General features: G+C 42.2%; 1 protein-coding gene across 7 annotated transcripts in view; it reads left to right on the top strand.

Annotated features, from left to right (window-relative positions):
* The first annotated feature begins 2,930 nt into the window (after positions 1–2,930).
* ANTXR1 (ANTXR cell adhesion molecule 1) overlaps positions 2,931–17,649 on the top strand; it is a 237,497-nt gene continuing 222,778 nt past the window's right edge. For 2 of the 7 annotated variants that reach the window (XM_054474123.2, XM_054474128.2), the window contains exon 1: positions 2,931–3,561. In XM_054474123.2, coding sequence (XP_054330098.1) covers positions 3,410–3,561 — 152 coding nt within the window. In that variant the 5' untranslated portion in view covers positions 2,931–3,409. The remainder of the gene's footprint in view (positions 3,562–17,649) is intronic. The other 5 variants (XM_054474126.2, XM_063648646.1, XR_010123091.1 and 2 more) reach the window with 3 other exon arrangements.

Below are 17,649 nucleotides of genomic sequence, written 5' to 3'. Positions count from 1 at the left end.
CCTTCCAAACCTCATGTATCTATCTCTACAGGCCTTGAAAAGGCTGATCAACCTCTTCCAGAACACTGGAGGCCTTGGAAGGCATTAGGAACCAGGACATTCCCAATCAAGTCAGAACACTGAGAATTACCTCAAGAGGATGGTAACATTTGGGTAGGAAGATCTTGATATTTAGATGTCTCTGAGTTGTAAAATCATTCTGGAAAATGCTAGCAGGAACCCATAAAGACTCTCCCCAAGCCCCCTTCTAGCCTGCAGTGACTGACCCACCTCTCCCATTTCTCTACAAGCACTAATTGTGAGGCCACTACAGTCTAACAAACAAAGGCAAAAGTTGTTGCCAATTTTTAACACCTGACAACATCCCCCACTGAGAGAACATGCTAGGATCACAGAAGAGGCTTCATTTACCACTGTTATAGACTATGGACATCTTTGTCGTATTTAAACCCTCCCTGCGAATAACCATATCTCTGTAGCTCAACTTCAAGCTCACTTCTCAAGAATGTTTGGAGAACACCTCCCTACAGTGAGTGAGGCTGGCACAAAGCCCTCTAGGTAGAAGAGGCAGCCTGGAATGTATTTCCTCGGGCTGGAGGGAGAGCAGGGTAGAGGCGTTTTAAGATCTAGAGATGAACTTCTTTCTAGAATCCTGGAAGAGAGGCAAAGGCACAGGGACACTCAAATATCTGAATTCCTCTCACTGCCTCTCTGCCCTGGAAAATACCATCTTTGTCCAGAGTTCCCTCTTGCTCTTTCTCCCCTTCCCCATAACTTTGTTTCCCACGGAATATCCTCTCTCCTCCCACCCCTGGAAGAACTATGCCCTCATCTATCTTGGATAATGGTATCTGTAACTTTGAAGAGCTCTATCAAGACACCCCCTGCTTCCTTCCGGGGTAATTTCCTAACCTATTTTGCCTGTAAAGCTCTCAACACATTCCTCTGTCACCTAAACTCTAAACAACCTGAGATGGCCCTGGGGGCATGAGGGTGAGAGAAGACATTCTTAATGCTTCCCTGATTCCTCTCACCCCTCCACCCGCTTTCCACATTCAAGCCCTTTCCTATTCCTTGCCAATCCCATAAACACTCTCTCCATCACATTGTCATATCCCTTTTCTTCTCTTACCAGCTCCCACCAGTGTTTCTGCTTTCCTTTACCCATCTGATTTCTATAGATTTCTTCACTGTCTTTCAAGTCATCGAGCTGCAGTGGGGTCAGCATGGGTTTTCAATCCTTTGAGGAGAAAGAAGATATGGAAGAGGAAGACTTGGATGGTTAGGGTATTTTAGTCTCCCTCCAATTATTTTTTTGCTGAGAGCAATAATTCCCAAAGTATGGGTTTAATATATGTTATCTATGAAACGACAGTTTCATGGTCAAGTACGTCTGGAAAACACAGTTCAGCAATTTTTTTTTCCTACAGAAATTCTCAAGGCTTTAATATGATACTAGGCATATGTTAGTTATCTTTTATTACATTTAAAATTGCCCCCAAATTTAGAGACTTAAAACACTAATAAAAATTCGCTTATTTGTGTGGATCAGGAATCAGGGAATGGCTTAGCTGGGTAGTTCTTGTTTGGGGTCTCTCATGAGGTTGCAGTCAAGATGTCAGACAGGACTGCAGTCAGCTGAAGGCTTCACAGGAGCTCAGGAACCTATGTCCAAGATGGGTCACTCACAACGTTGGCAAAGTGGTGTTGGCTGCCAGCAGGGATCTCAGTTCCTTACCACACGGACCCCTCCTTGGGGCTGCTTGTGTGTTCTCACAACATGGCAGTGGGCTCTCCTACAGTAAGTGATCCCAGAGAGAAGGGAAAAACCACAACATCTCTCATGGCCTGTCCTCAGAAGCCACACACCATCTTCTTAATTACTCACAGGTCAATCTCACCCAAGGTAGAAGGGGTGTGAATTCCAGGAGGTGAGAAACACTGGGTTCATTTTGGAGGCAGGTCAGTGCTATGCATGACAAATCTCCAAGGCTGATTTGACAACATGATTATTGGTTAGTGGAGCATTCCAAGACACTAGGATTCCATGGTACGCATGTTGGGGGAAACCATCATGGACTGTCACATTGGGGTATAAGGGTCTGGGATGCACACAAGTGGAGGGGAAGATGTGTGTCTGGAGGAAGAATCCTGGGAAAACAGTACATGCGTATGCACTGAGGGCTCCCAGAGTGGAAGACAATAGGAAGCTAGAACTGGGGTACCACTCGGACCTGGGGCTCAGAGGCTGATTCTCCAATTTAGAGAGGCTAGCACAGAACTTCCCTGCCAATTCCAAACTGCTTGGAGCGTCTCTACTCTTGTAAGCTGTTTACTTCCTCCATCCTAAATCAAAGATAGAGAGAAAATGTCAAAGTTCACAGGCTGAAAAGAAGAACTATTATCATAGAATCTCTAAAAGATGGAGATGGTGGCGATCTAGAAGGCTCAGCTGTTCCATGCCGGGAGCAGCCCTAAGTACCACACTCTGTGGGGCTGTTTGTGATGCTTTCAGACCGGACCCCAACAGTCTCTCTTATGGTCCAGACTAAGACCATGTAAGGTCACTCTGATGACTCAGACCACAAAGGTCCCGTTTTTCCCCTACTTCATCTGCACAATGGCGTGTTTGCAAAGGTCCTAGCCTGGGGAGCCGGAGTCACCGTGCTTGGAGGAAACAAGTTCTCATCCAATGTTTAGTGACCTTATCAAAAGATGCAGGATAGGAAAGGAAAAGAAGGAATAGAAGGACTGCAGAGAATGGAGGGGCGGTCATGGAAAAAGAAAGGGAAAGTGCGTGGGAAGAAGGAAGGAGTAAGAAAACACGCACAGCTCACACGAGAATAGTAAGGACAAGGAAATTTATACGCGAAGCCTGGAAGCGCCCCCGCCCCCGCCGCACTCCCGCGGGTCCCACGCGTGCTTTCGCCGCCTTTGTCCACAAGGTGGCAGCCTTTGAACTTTCTTCCCCGTAAGAACGCGAAAGGGGGGCAGAGAGGAAGGAGAGAAGGCAAAGCACTCCCCCCACCAAGAACAATTTGAAAACCCACCCCATCATATTTAAAATCTGGGACAAAGAACCGTCGGGACGGAACTCCTTCCATTGCAAAAGCTCGGCGCGGCCTCGGGAGCTGCCCGGCGGCCCCGGACCGAGGCAGCCCTCCCCTTTAAAAGAAGCGGAGGACAGGATTGGGATCCTTGAAACCCGAAACCCAGAAACAGCATCGGAGCGGAAACCAGAGGGAAAACCTTGAACTCCTCCAGACAATTGCTTCCGGGGAGTTGCGAGGGAGCGAGGGGGAATAAAGGACCCGCGAGGAGGGGCCCGCGGATGGCGCGTCCCTGAGGGTCGTGGCGAGTTCGCGGAGCGTGGGAAGGAGCGGACCCTGCTCTCCCCGGGCTGCGGGCCATGGCCACGGCGGAGCGGAGAGCCCTCGGCATCGGCTTCCAGTGGCTCTCTTTGGCCACTCTGGTGCTCATCTGCGCCGGGCAAGGGGGACGCAGGGAAGATGGGGGTCCAGCCTGCTACGGCGGATTTGACCTGTACTTCATTTTGGACAAGTAAGTGCCGCGAGTTGTCCCCACCCCACCCCAGGCTAAGCGGGCGAGAACGCTTTCGCCCCGGGCCGGGCTCTTTGGCAGGGTCGCCTGGGGACAGGAGCGCATCTCCAGGGGCACAGAGGGACCGCGCGGCAGGCGGCGGCGGAGTGCTGCGCCTTTGTTGGGGCGCGCTCCTCCCAGCCTCGGCTTCAGAGCCCGCAGCCGAGGCGACGCCGCTTGCTCGGAAGAGGACAGACTTCTTTTCTGTCTTGCTTTCTGTGTCCCAGGAGCATGCAAGAGGCTTGGAGGATGCTATTGTCTTGCTGAGTTTCTGTGACTCCCTCCCGTGTTGGTGGGAAAGGCTTGCTTACCAAAGACAGAATTTGCAGGCACAGGCACTCCTAAAGTTAGAGGCTTGGGCATTTTAAAGCCAATCGTCGCATTTTTTTGTTTTTGTTTTTGCTTTTTTGTTTTGTTTTGAAACGCTGTCCCACGGAAGGCATTATCTTTGCTCCTAATCATGTAATGCATACTTCTCACCGGGCACTGAGTGAGAATGAAAGGCAGGGTTTCTTAACCTTGGCACTTCTGAGATTGAAACCTGGTAATTCTTTGTGGTGGGGGCTGTCCTGTGCGTTGTAGAACGTTTAGCAGCATCCTTGGCCTCTGCCCACTGGATGCCAGTAACATCCCCCGCCCCTCACTCCTTCCTTATTAGTGGTGACAACTAAAAATGCCTCCAGACATTGCCAAATGTCCCTCCCCTTCGACTTGAGAACCCCAGATGTAGGTGAATTCAAGCTCTTGGCCATTTGACTGGTGAGCTACCAGGGAGGTGCAGGAGCCCTGGTTTCCTTGCAAAAAAATGGATAGTGGTTAGGCTTTAGGATTTGCTCAAGGGAGAGCTGAATTCTGACCAATGAAGCACTTCCCAAATCCGCATAAGTTTGCCAAGCCACAGTCACCCAAGGAAGCTTCATGCTATCTGCTGAAAACCAGCTTCAACGATAAAAAGCCCCTCACAGAAGATCCGTTCTCATTAAAACTGAGAGAGCTCTCCAGTGCCAGGAGAGGCGCTTTGCTGTTACAGTGGTGGGGAGATGGATTTCACAGACTGGAAAGTATTTAGGAGTTGGAAAAAGAGTCCTGCAAAATAAGCTGGCTAGCTAGACACCAAATGTGCTTTGCAGTTGCCCCTGGAGTTTGATTTTTCCGTAAAGGCTGTTTTGAACTCCAGATTCTTTGGATGAAAAGTGAGATTTCTTTTCTGCAGATTTATGAGAAGGTGGATACTGAAAATATGCTCCAGTGCTAAGGAATGGAATTTCTTTTGTTACTTCTAGTGGCTGGAAGCATCAGCTCACAGACTCAGAGACAGTCCATGAAAACAGTCGGAGGTGCTCCTCCTCCGTGCTTTTTTAAAAAGCCAATTCAGAATGATATTCAGGAAAATCTAAAAAAAAAAGGGACAGAATCACCATGTCTGTGAATGGATGACTGTAGAGATACTCTAGAGATATGGATACTGTAGAGATAACCAGTTTTCCCCAAATTAATTTAGAAATTGAATTCAACTTTTCAGTCAAAGTTCTGAAAGAGTTTGTTTTGATGATAAGAATTTAACAAAATGATTCTAGGCTTATCTTAGCAGAAAAAAAAACAGGTAAAAAGAGCTGAAGCATTTTTGGAAAAGAATAATGAAGCCATATTCTCTCTCCAAATATTTAAATGTATTGTAATGCAAATTATAAAAACAGGATGGTAAAGGCCAAAGAATAGGTGGATAGAGTAGAAAATCTAAAAAGACAAGTACATGTAGATCCAAACACATGTAAACATATAGTGGAATTTCAAATCAGTATATAATGATTCATTAATTAAAAAAAAATGGTTCCTGGACAAGTGATTGATAACATGGAGAAAGAAAAAGGTTAGATTTATACTTTACAAACCATACACAAAAATAAATTTCAGAAAGGTTGAAAATCTAAATATTTAGAATGAAATGATCAAAGAACTAGAAGATAATTTGATGAATATTACTGTAATCTTAGGTTTAGAGCTTTTAAAACATGACAAGGAAGAAACCATAAAGGAAAATAAAGAGAGATTTGAATATATTAAAATTTTACACTTCTATAAATGAAAAATAAGCCATGAAAAAACATAAGAAGTTACAATAACTATTGCCACATAAATCACTCTCTTAAGATTGATTTTCATATATAAAAAGCAGTAAAAGCAAAATCCCAATAGGAAATAGCCTAAGTGCATAATTCACAAGAGAAAAAAAATATGAGTCAATAAATGAACCAAAAAAGTCGTTATTAATCAAAGAAATGAAAAAAATCAACAATATAATTTTTGTTAGGTTGGCAAAAACTTTTTAAAAAATTACAATATTCAGTATTGGCTAATTTGTGGGAGGTAGGCACTGTCATTTCTTACTAGGGAAAATGTAAATTGGTGCAGTCTTTCTAGACTTGCGCTGTCCAGTAGAACTGTCTAGGTTGGTGGAAAAGTTCTATATCTGTGCAGTTCAATACAGTAGCTGCTAGCCATATGTGACTTGAGCACTTGAAATGTAGTTAGTGCGACTGAGGAAGTGAATTTTTCATTTTATATAAGTTTAACTAATTTGAACTTTAATAGCCACATGTGGCTACCATACTGGATAATGCAGACAAGAAGATAATTTGGCGACATGTGTCAAATGCTTTTAAAAAATGAGGGGTCTACCTTTCCATTGAGAAATTTCATGTCCTAAAGAAAAAAATCCAAACAGTCACAAAGAAGTACCTACATGTACATTTATGGAGGTGCTGTTTATAATAAAAAGCTGAGGATTACATGTGTCTAACAGCAGCAGATTTACTAAGGTATGATATATGCATAGTATTGAATCTGCATTGCATGTTATACAAGTTTGTAAGCTATTTTAGGAGAAATACGTAATTCTTAATATACTATACACTTTTAGATGAAAATGCAATTACCAAACGTCATCTGCGTTATGATTCCACCTGTTTAAAAAGTTAAACACACACATGTGTATGTCTCTATTTACCAATATGGTAGTACTATTTGTCTCTAGCAGGTAGAATTTTAAATTTTGTTTACATGTTTTTCTTAATTTTTCTGTACTGAACATACATTACTTTTATATTCAACAAAAATAAGTTATTTTGAATTTGTTTTAAAAATCATGTCAAGTGGGTCTCTAACCAGCGTGCTGATTTACTATTGTAAAGGATGCTGCTGCTTTTATATTTGATCCTGGAGTAAATGTCTAAGTGCACCATAGGATTCTTTGAAGCACATTGGGAACCCAAAAATGCTCCAGGAAAAGAATTGGTGGGGAGAGCTTTACAGACATTCAGGTGGATGCTCTGATTTCCTTTAGCTGTTCTGTTGCTGGAAGAGAAGGATATTTTTGTGCTGAATGAAAAACTTGCTAGAACTTGGTGAGAAAGTGCACACCCCACCAGCTTACCATCTCGATCCAGGCTAATTTATGAGATTGATGAGTCCAGAGCTAGGGGATGGGCCAAAAGGCAGTGGTGGCAAACAGACCCCTGGGTGGTCGCTAAAGACATGATCTTCTGTCCTAGAAAGAACCTCCTCATGCAGTGCTGTCCAGCACCCAACCACAGTCAGAGTGGAAAGTGAAAAAATGCTGACTCACTTTTTCCTTGGGCTTCTTAGATCCTTTGGCTGGCAAGACACTGTCTACAGTCTGAAATCGAGGGATCACAGGGGACTGAATCCACCATTCTTCTCCCAATCCCTGCAACTCCCTTTTCCCCTGCAACTGGTTCTCTTTTCCATGACATTAAATCTCAGCTCATTTCAGCTTTAAGCAAGCTGCATCTCCGGCCTGGAGGGAACCCAGATTATACATTTAATGGAACGTCATGTTTTCTCAACCAGGAGCAAAGACTTCATAATGATAACCTAGAAAATACCACAGCAACACAATAGGGCATTATTAGTGGCTTTGGCGACTGGGCTGGTGGACTGGGCTGCACAAGGCGTTATACTGATGGAATTTCATGTTCACTTAAACATGCTTTTCTGGTTATAGTCAGGAAAAATAGATTGCTGGGAATTCAATCAGGGATTTGAAAAGTTAGATTTGGAAGGCTCTGTTCAACAAAAAGCAAAGAAGCAGCTAGCCTCTTTTAAGTCTTCCAGGGGATCTTCCAAGATGAATGCACCCATTTGACCAACCCACAGACATAACATTTGACCAACCTTCCCTCTCTCACAGCACCCCCCACCCTCTCTTGTTACGTATATGTTTATGTATTACATATTGGCCTATTTTACATGGAGCTATTAGTCACGTGAATGGAGAAAGTGGATTCTGCATCATGAATCTCAAGTGGCTGGCTATGTGTGCCCTGAAGACTTCAAAAATAGAATGTGGGAAAGAGAGCAGGAGGAGTGGAGGTGGTGGGCTGGAGGGCAGGAGTAAACGCTTGAGCAGCTTTATTTGTAAGACTTTCCAAAGCCACTGCCTGTCATTCATTTTCTGCACCTAATAAATCCTTATGTGTCTAAAGACCCCCCACAGGCTCACCATGTGCTCCTTCCCCATAAGACCTCCGACTCCCCCTGCCACTTCCCTTCTGTTCGGCACCAATCTTCTCTTTCTTCCACTGTACAAAGGGACTCCATGTTGCCACTCCCCCAGAGTTCCAACCCCAGCACCCACACCTGGACGATGTCCTGCTGGTGGTGATTTGCAGGACCATTGTTATGTGTTGTACTCCAGGGACAGGATCATCAGACAGATTTTTGTAGCATTAGACTGAAAACGTCACCACCAGGTATAGTACTGGCTTTTTTCTGGGAAAATATCTTCTGAGTTCCCAACTACTAACTTACAAAAGAAATACTGGATTGGGAACTTGTGTCTTGCAGACTCATGCTCTCTCACAAGGGTCCCAAAGACAACCTTGTTTGGTAGGTAGGGCAAAGCATGACTGTCCCTAATTTGAAGATAAGAAAACTTTTGTTCAGTCCATTGGGTTAAGTGACTTGCCCAGGGACCTAGGATTAGATCATGACAGAGCTAGGACAATGTCTGCCCTTGACTCCCAGACCAGCTCTTTCCACTCATCTTCCCTGTACAGTTGGGCCATAATGAGAAGCACATGGCAATATAACTAGAGGAACTGGGTAGATTCCAGGAATTCAAAATCCCCGCATCAGAGTTTCAGTAAATCATGGTGCATAAGGCGATTAAGTTTACTTAATTGAGGAGCTACTGCTCTGCTGTTAAATCAGCTGTAGTTGTTGGAAAGTATCAGGAACTCCAAACCCCTGCAATCCAGAGAAATGCTCCAGAGATCTAGGGGGTTAATTGATGAGTCAGACTTTAAGGTGTGTTCAGGACATTTTATTATGATAAATTCGTAATTTGTTCAGACTGAATCTGATAGAAAAGGGAAATTGAAGTCTGTAAATATGCTAAAACACACAGATGTAGCTTATTTTCAGAAATACATTGGAAGATGGCTTAGTGTCTGCAAAATTGGCTCTGAATAAGGAAAGCAAAGAGTTCAATAGAAGGCACCTTGAAAATGCTACAATCAGATTTTTTTTATATTTTTGGATTTTAATTCATATAAGTCTTGTATATTTATTGTTAATTTCATTCCTAAGTATTTGATCATTTTGGTTATTGTAATGGGAAATTTTCTTCCATTTTAACTTGTTTGCTCTTAGACATATAAAGAGTACAAGTATCTGTATTGATTTTGTTGTGAATTATTTTACGTTTCAAATAATTTCCTAGTTGATTCTCTTGGGTTTTCTGGATATATAATCATATAATCTGCAAATAACAATTTTATCTCCTCTTTTCTCACTTCATACTCTAATTTCTTTTTTTCAACTTTTAAGTTCAGGGGTACATACAAACCTGCACATCCTGCATATGTACCCCTGAACTTAAAATAAAAGATGTTAAAAAAAGTAATTACATAAGAATGTGTCATGGAGTTTTGTTGTACAGATTATTTCATCACCGAGGTATTACGCCTAGTACCCATTAGTTATTTTTCCTGATCCTCTCCCTCCTGTCACCTTCCACCCTCTGACAGGCCCCAGTGTCTGTTGTTCCCCTCTATGTGTCCATGTGTTCTCATCATTTAGCTCCCACTTACAAGTGAGAACATGCAGTATTTGGTTTTCTGTTTGTGCATTAGTTTTCTAAGGATAACGGCCTCCAGCTCCACCCATGTTCCTGCAAAGGACATCATCTCCTTTTTTATAGCTGCATAAAATGCCATGGTGTATATATACCACATTTACTTCGTCTAATCTATCATTGATGGGCATTTAGGTTGATTTCACATCTTTGCTATTGTGAATAGTGCTGCAATGAACATATGCATGCATGTGTCTTTATAATAGAACAATTTATATTCCTTTGGGTATATTCTCAGTAATAGGATTGGTGGGTCTAATGGTATTTCTGTCTTTAGGTCTTTGAGGAATCACCACACTATCTTTTACAATAATAATTTTAAAGGGTATCAGAAAAATAGTTATCAGGGGCCAGGAATTTCTTTTATTATTATTATTTTTGTATTGAGGTGGACTTAATGCTTGGTTTTAAATGCTCCTCCAATTAAGTTCCACATTTGGAGAAGGCCTTTGAGGCCAGGCAAGAGTTGGTAGAACTGCCTGCAAATTGGATGGTTTGGCATATGGGTCAAAAATAAAAATAAATAAGGCAAAACTGTTTTGTTTTGTTTTGTTTTGTGTTTCTGTCTGGGTCAGCCAAGTAACTACCTCTACTTTATTTAGCTGTGGAAACCTGGTTAAACTCAGTGTCAAGGAGTGTTGGAGGAAGGCACCTGTCCCAAGATAACCTGTAATTATGTCCAAATGCTAAAGGATTCCTAGTGGTCCAGAAACAAATTCTGGGATCAATTAGGGAGACTTGGCTGTCACATAAATGCAAATGGGATTTGCTCTATGCTAATTTACAACGTGTGTCTATGTTTGGTATGCAGCCAAGAGACTGGATCTCGCCTCTCCCACTGATTACTCTGCAATAAAAGACAAAGAGAATATTTAAACGTTTGTTGACATGTTTTTCAGACACGTCAGGTTCATACTGAAAAAGTAATTAGATTTCTCCAATTTGACTCAGCACATTCTTCCATTCATTTGACATAGATGACATACTCAGTTTTGATCACAAGTGTGTACTCCAATACAGGCATGGATAAAACAATGCCTATTGCAAGCAATGTCCTGCTATGGGAGGTGCAAGGAATGCAAAATAAACAAGACGAAGTCCCAGGCTGTCAGGTTTTTATGGAGAAAAGTGTTAGAAGGACTCCAGGCAGCCAAAGCTAAAGGCTTCAATGAGGATTTGGGAAAGGGGCCAAGTAAAGTCAATTTTAGATCAATAAGAAATAAGAAGTAACATTTACTGAACCCTTGCTACCTGCCAGACACTATAGTAAACACTTTGCCCGTATGACCCTGTTTAGTGTTTACAACCCCCATAAGGTCTGTAGTCGTCGTTACCGTTTCACACACGAGGAGACCAAGGTTTAGAGAGGTTACCCAAGGTCACTCTGAGTGGTGAAACTAAGTCTCAAACCCAAGCCCCTCTGTCTCATAATCTATGCATAAAGTTAAAAAGAATCTAAATATGCAAAAGAACATTGAATCAATCAAGGTAGGTCAGGTTATGCTGTGATAACAAATAAACCCCGAATCTCAGTTACACAAAACAACAAAGTTTTATTCTCTGCATATACTACATGTCTGATAGGAGTCAGCGGGGCTCTTCTTATGGTGATGGTTCTGGGAGCCAGGCTGATGGAGACTCCTTCCAGATACCTCCTGCCACCATCGAGGCTGCGAGGGAAGAGAATGCTAGATGATGTCTCACTGGCCATGAAATGCTCCAGCCAGAAGTGACATGTGTCCTTCTACTCACAGCCCATTGGTCAGAACTGGTCAGATAGCCTCACTCTATGGAAAAAGACTTGAAGAATAATCCTCCATGTGCCTAGATGGAAGAGAAAGCCAGATATGGGTGGACAATAAAAGCTTCTACTGAAAACGTATAATTATAGCTTGCTTTGGCTTGAATAAGCAAGAAAGAAGTAGCCATTGAGAGAGAATAAAGAGATAAGACTTCTGGAGAAAGGTCAGTTTTGAGCCAAGTCTTGGATATACAGCATTCGTCAACCTAGAATTACTGTCAGACGTGATGTTTCAAATATGCCCAAGAGGCAATGATAGCTCCTTCTCTTTTCCTCCCTTCCCCATTCTCCGCATACTTTAGATGAAATATTCATCTAAAGTATGGTGGGGGATTAAATTAGATTAAATGGAAAGTAGAAATGGAGATTAGACATGCTCTCCTGCCACTTATTACATTAATATATTTGAAAGATAAAACTTTCTTCTTCCATACTTTATGGAATATGAGGGAATTTGAAAGGCTGGGGAAAGACAGCAGCCCATGGAACACAGACTACTGCAGCAGCAGAGCTCAGAGGATGCCTGTACACTGCAGGGGCTGATTCCGAGTTTGAATCAAGAGTATCTGGGCTCCAACTAGTGCTTCTCAATGAGGGTGCTGTTGGCATTTTTGATGGGACAGTGTTTCATTATGATGGACTGTGGGATGCTTTAGCATTCCTCATCCTTGCTTTCTAAATACCATTAGCCTTTCTGGTCATTGTGATGACCAATAAATAACAGCCTCTATACTTATTTCTAAGGTTGGTACCACCTTGGTTGAGAACTCCTGACTAAAAGAAGGCAGGGCAGACCAGGGCATGCCATTGATGTTGATTCCTAGCACCCAAGAACCACATCTGGGCATTTGTCTGAAGGAAGAAATTGGGAGGCTTCCATGATAAGAGCTCCAATGGAAATTGTAGACCTTGGGAATGAATATGCTAAACTGCGGTTCTCAACCAAGGGCCAGATCACAACTTCAGAGGCCTGAGGCAGACATGTGTATTTTGGAAAAGCTTCCCAAGTTATTCTGATTCAGGTCCCTCCCTCAGTGAGTCATAAGACTGAACAGGAAGACAAGAAAAGCTGCCCCATAATGATGGCTCATGCTTATGGCCTTATGATGAGGATATAGCTGAGGCAGCACACACCTTGGAGCTGGGCTACAGGCAGAGCTCTTATTTAGATGGTGGCAGAAGAAGCCACACACAATATGAAGGCAGAAGAGCAAAGGTCACTGAGAGGCCATGTTTTGCCCTTCAGTGTTGCCAGGTCCTGCTGTGTGTACATATACATTTAAGCCATGATGTTTACCAGCCAGGACACTCCTTTGCTTCCTTTCTCATAAGTCTCCCTACGTGAAATGTGCCTCATGGGAATGCTTAACACAGGGCTTAAGAAAGCCAACTTCGGAATCAGGCATCTGCAGCTTCAAATATCAGCTCAACGCTTCACCAAGCATTGTGACCTTGGGCAAATCATTTAGCCTCTCTGAACTTCAGTATTATTAATAAAATAGGCATTAAAATGTCTGCCTCACAAAAGTGTTGTAAAGATTAAAACCTTTAATTAACCGTTGGGCACATGAGTGCTGAGACGATAGATGGTGATGGTGATGGTTATGGTGGTGGAGGTGGACGTGATGATAAGGATGATGGTGATGGTAATGGTGATGGTGATAGTGATAGTGGTGATTATGGCGATGTTGATAGTTGTGATGAAGATGATGATGATGGTGATAAGGATAATGGTGATGGTGGTGGTAGTGATAGTGATAATGATGATAATGGTAGTAGTGATGATAGTGATGGTGTTGGTAGTGATGATTCTCATGGTGATATGGTGATGGTGGTGGAGGTGGAGATGATGATGATGATAATGATAATGATGCTGATGGCAGTGGTCATGGTGGTGGTGGTGTTAGTGGAGAAACAGAATATGGTCCTCTAACAAAAGATACCTCCATAGATTCCAAGCAGTAGTGCCTGGCTAGGATAAGGAATATATCAATTCAATATTTATGAAGCTGTGCTAGACTTCTGGAATCAAAAAATGCCTAAAACAAGTGCCAAGTCTCAAGGAGCTCATAGTTTTGTAGAAGAGATGGGGAAATAGTGAAATAATTTAATTTTGGTTGAGATGAGAGGGACTTAGGAGGCTTCATAGAGAAGGTGACTTTGGATCTGGAACTTGGAAGTTGATCAGGATTTTGTCAGGTGACAAAGTAAAGAAAAAGGCAACATTTAGGAAAGGAAACTAACACATACTCTTTGTGATATGAGTGTGACAGGGAAATAATCTGGAAAGAGTTTGGATTTTATTCCATCACGAATAGGTTATGAGATTAAAGGTTTCTAAGGACAAAAGTGTCAAGCTTATGTATGTGTTTTAGAAATACATATCTATCATCTATGTTTGCAATGAGGATGAAGGAAAAAAATAATAAATGAGATTGGGGGCTCTTTTTATTAAGGATCAGCAGGATTGGATGAGCCATTGGCTGTGAGTGAATGGGAGAGGAAAGGGTTGCAACAGTAAGGAGCGGGCATCAGAAGGAAAGAGAAGTTGATGTGGACATGCTGAGTCTGAACATGTAGGGCATGTGCATGGAGATGTTGAGTAGGCAGTTGGCTTGATACCCTGGAGCTGAAAATAAAAACTTGAGTGTTGTAAGCCCAAGGGTAATAGTTGAAAATGCAGGTATGGATAATAAATAATATCAAGATAATATCAGGATTTTAAACTGCCCAGAATAGGTGGAGTTTGAAGAGGAAGATGGCCAAAGTCCAACCCAAAGGAATTGCTAAGAGAATTGTCTGGGCAAGAGAAGAAATTACACTAAACAGAGCTGAGAAGAAGCAGGTCAGAGAACCAGCAAAGAATTGTATTAGTGAGGGAAGGAGGGACAGAATTTCAATGGGGGGAAGGCGTGATCATTCAGATGTTTTCCCCTGAAATCATCTCCTCCTCAATTTATGGTCTTGGTGAATGGTGGCACTATAAGTCCAGCTACTTAAGCCAGAGATATGAGAGTAATCTCTTGTTCACACTCAAGACTGATGACATCCACTGCCATATCTCTCCCAGGTTGACCTTGTTCTCTACCTTATCATTGTCTTAGCTCAGGCATTCACCATTTTCACCCAGTTATCGGTCTCTTTGCTTCCTTTCTTTACCCGTCTCCCCACCTTGTATTCTTGACAATCAATTCTAAAATTGATCTTTTTAGAACACAAATCTAATCTTGATACTATCTTCCCTAACTCTCACCTCTTACCCCTTAGACATTTCCGAAGCTCTTTCAGGATAAAGTGTAAACTCTTCAGCAAAGTATCCAAGACCCTTATTGCTCAGGTCACTGTGCATTTCCAAAACTTCATATCTTACCATATCCCACATCTTTTTAATTTTCAAAAAACTGTATTGTATAGTTCCCCAAACTAACCCATGCCCTCTCTTGCCTTTAGCTGTAATGCCCTTCACCACCACACCCATCTTTACCTAGGTGATGCCTGCCCATTTATCCTTTGAGACGATTACTAGTACATGGTCCCCTTCTATTACTAGTTGCGGGCTCCCTGTGGTAAGAAAAAAATAATAAGAAGAACAACCACTTTTCTATGTTATTTCTTCATTCAAAGTTCCTTCCTTATTCAGAATCTCCTAACCCCATAACAACTCATATTGCATGACAAGCAGTGGAGTGGTCCATTTTCAAGAGATGGAGAGGAAAAACCCTTAGCGTTTGTCCTATGGGGTTTCATCCAGTGACCTGACCTGTTTTTCCCTTGATACTTAATGATATGCAGCCCTAATTAATAAATACCTGTAGAGACCTCCTGGAAGATGGCTTTCCCAACATCTTGATTGCAAAAGAATTATGATCAGAATCATACTCAGCCTACCATCACTCTTGACATTAAAAATAATGCAGATTCCAGGTTTGCAGAAATTATATAGCAAATAAGAAATCTGTAGCAAATAAAAGTGAAGACTCCTAACTGTAACTTTACACCAGTCACACTAATAAACAATATAAGGTAAAATGAAACTTCAGATGCTATTAGACAACACTAAACATAAATAAACGTTAAAGCTTATTGTTAACAGTGACCAAACATCCTAATTTGCCCAGGACAGGCCTGGTCTATGCTTGTTGTCCCAGCATAATTATAAATTTCTTCTTCTTTTATTCTCAAAAGTGTCTCAGTTTGGATTTTAAATTATATGGTCATCCTGATTATTAACTGTTGTAAAAGACAATATCAAAAGGAAAGGGGATTGAAGGTCAAACAGGTAAAGCAGCTTGCACACTTTGTTCCATTAAAATGGGCAGCCATTTCAGCACTCCTGCTTCCATTTAAGTGCTCTAAGTATTTTCTGGAATCCTCACTCCCAAATTCCCATAACAGTTAGTGGAAGTTCTTTAATACCTCTCACTACCTTAACACCTAACACTTTGAACTGTAATTGTACATTTCCTGACCCTTCCATGGGGAGGCAGTGTTGCCTAATGGTTAAGAGCACAGGGTTAAACTCAGAAAGACTTTGTGAGCATAGCGTTTGGACAAGCATGGACTTCAACATGGATTCTAAGTCTAGACCACTTGGGTTCAAATCTCAGCCCTACCACATACTAGCTGTATGTCCTTGAGTAAGCTACTTAACCTTTCTACGAACTCAGTCTCTTCGTCTGGAAAAAGGGAGATAATAATAGTATGTGTCACATAAGGTTGTGCTCAGAACAGCGTTGGCCACACTGGAAATGCTAGCTGTTATTATTAAGTGGCAATGAATGTAAAGTGCCCAGCACAATGCCTGCTGCTTAGTAAGTACTCAGTAAATGTCAAGTGTCATAATTATTCATCTTTATATAGACTCCAAAGGACCAACCAGGCACTCAAATATCAGTTTGCTGATCAATAAATGGCATACTATAAGCAGGTCCAGCAAGATGAGAACTCAAAAAAAAGCCATATACTTTAGCAGAAATAAGGGCATTGGTGACTTTTGGAAGTGCTGTTTTGGGGAACCATAAGAGCAGAAACTAAAAATTAATGAGCTGAGGGGCTTAATGGGAGATGAGAAAGCAAGTTTATGACTTCAGAAAAAGATCTGTAGCATAAACAGTTAGCTTCTCCCTCATTCCTTTCCCCTCTATCATCTAAAACTGTCCCATCTCCCAAAAGAAAAAGTCTGAAGAAAGTGTCTAGGAGACGCTGCATCAGGTCCAGAGACTAAGGGCGTTGACACTGACATGCAACACATGCGTTAGAAATTCACTAGAAATAAAGCAGATGGACTGAGTATGAAAGAGGTCAAGCCAGGGTCTACTTTCAACTCTGTTGCCAAATTGTAAAAAAATATGCAGAGAAAGATCAGTGAGGAGCCCCTAGAATAATCCCAGATCTGGAAGTGAGTTTGTAGTCGAGTGGGGACCTGAGAGAGATGAGAACCATCCCCTTGGAGCCCTGTTGCTGTTGGGCATCAGCATCATGCAGAGGCAGCTGCTCTGTGGGGGTCAAAGGGGAAACCAAGCCACAAGAGATGCCTATGAAAACCAGGCACCTCCTTGACTGTGATCCTGTCCAGCGCTGCTGAGTCCTCCCGCTAGACCGCGAGCCTCCAGGGAAACAGCAGAGTTTTGTGTTTAATTATGTGGATGTACTAGGGATCAAGAATGAGGCCAGGTATAGCACAATGCGAACCTGAAGTAGAGGCCAGGCCAAAACAGCCCCTACATATGGCAAGCTGGAATGATTTAACCGTGTCCAAAACAAGCAAACAAACCTTGCAAAGGTGAAGTTCCTTTGTGGAAATGACTGGGGTCGATTCTATTCACCACTCTCCCCTGACTGATGGAACAACAACATGAGCTTACTTTAGCCATCAAGACTAACTCCTTTTCACCAGATTAATTCCTTAGAGAAGTTTGTAAGTGTGAGATGATGCAAGTGTGTGTGTGTGTGTGTGTGTGTGTGTGTGTAAGCTATTTTGGAAGCAAATGCCAAGCCAAGTTATACCTTTCCACATTCAAGGATGAAAATAGCGCCTACAAAACTTTAGCACCTTAAGATAAGTGATTAAACAAAATTCCTGAGGTGGAAG

Source organism: Pongo pygmaeus, chromosome 12, assembly GCF_028885625.2.
Source record: "Pongo pygmaeus isolate AG05252 chromosome 12, NHGRI_mPonPyg2-v2.0_pri, whole genome shotgun sequence".
Taxonomy (NCBI): domain Eukaryota; kingdom Metazoa; phylum Chordata; class Mammalia; order Primates; family Hominidae; genus Pongo; species Pongo pygmaeus.
Note: the sequence above shows the minus strand (reverse complement) of the source record. Positions and strands in the feature narration are given on the sequence as shown.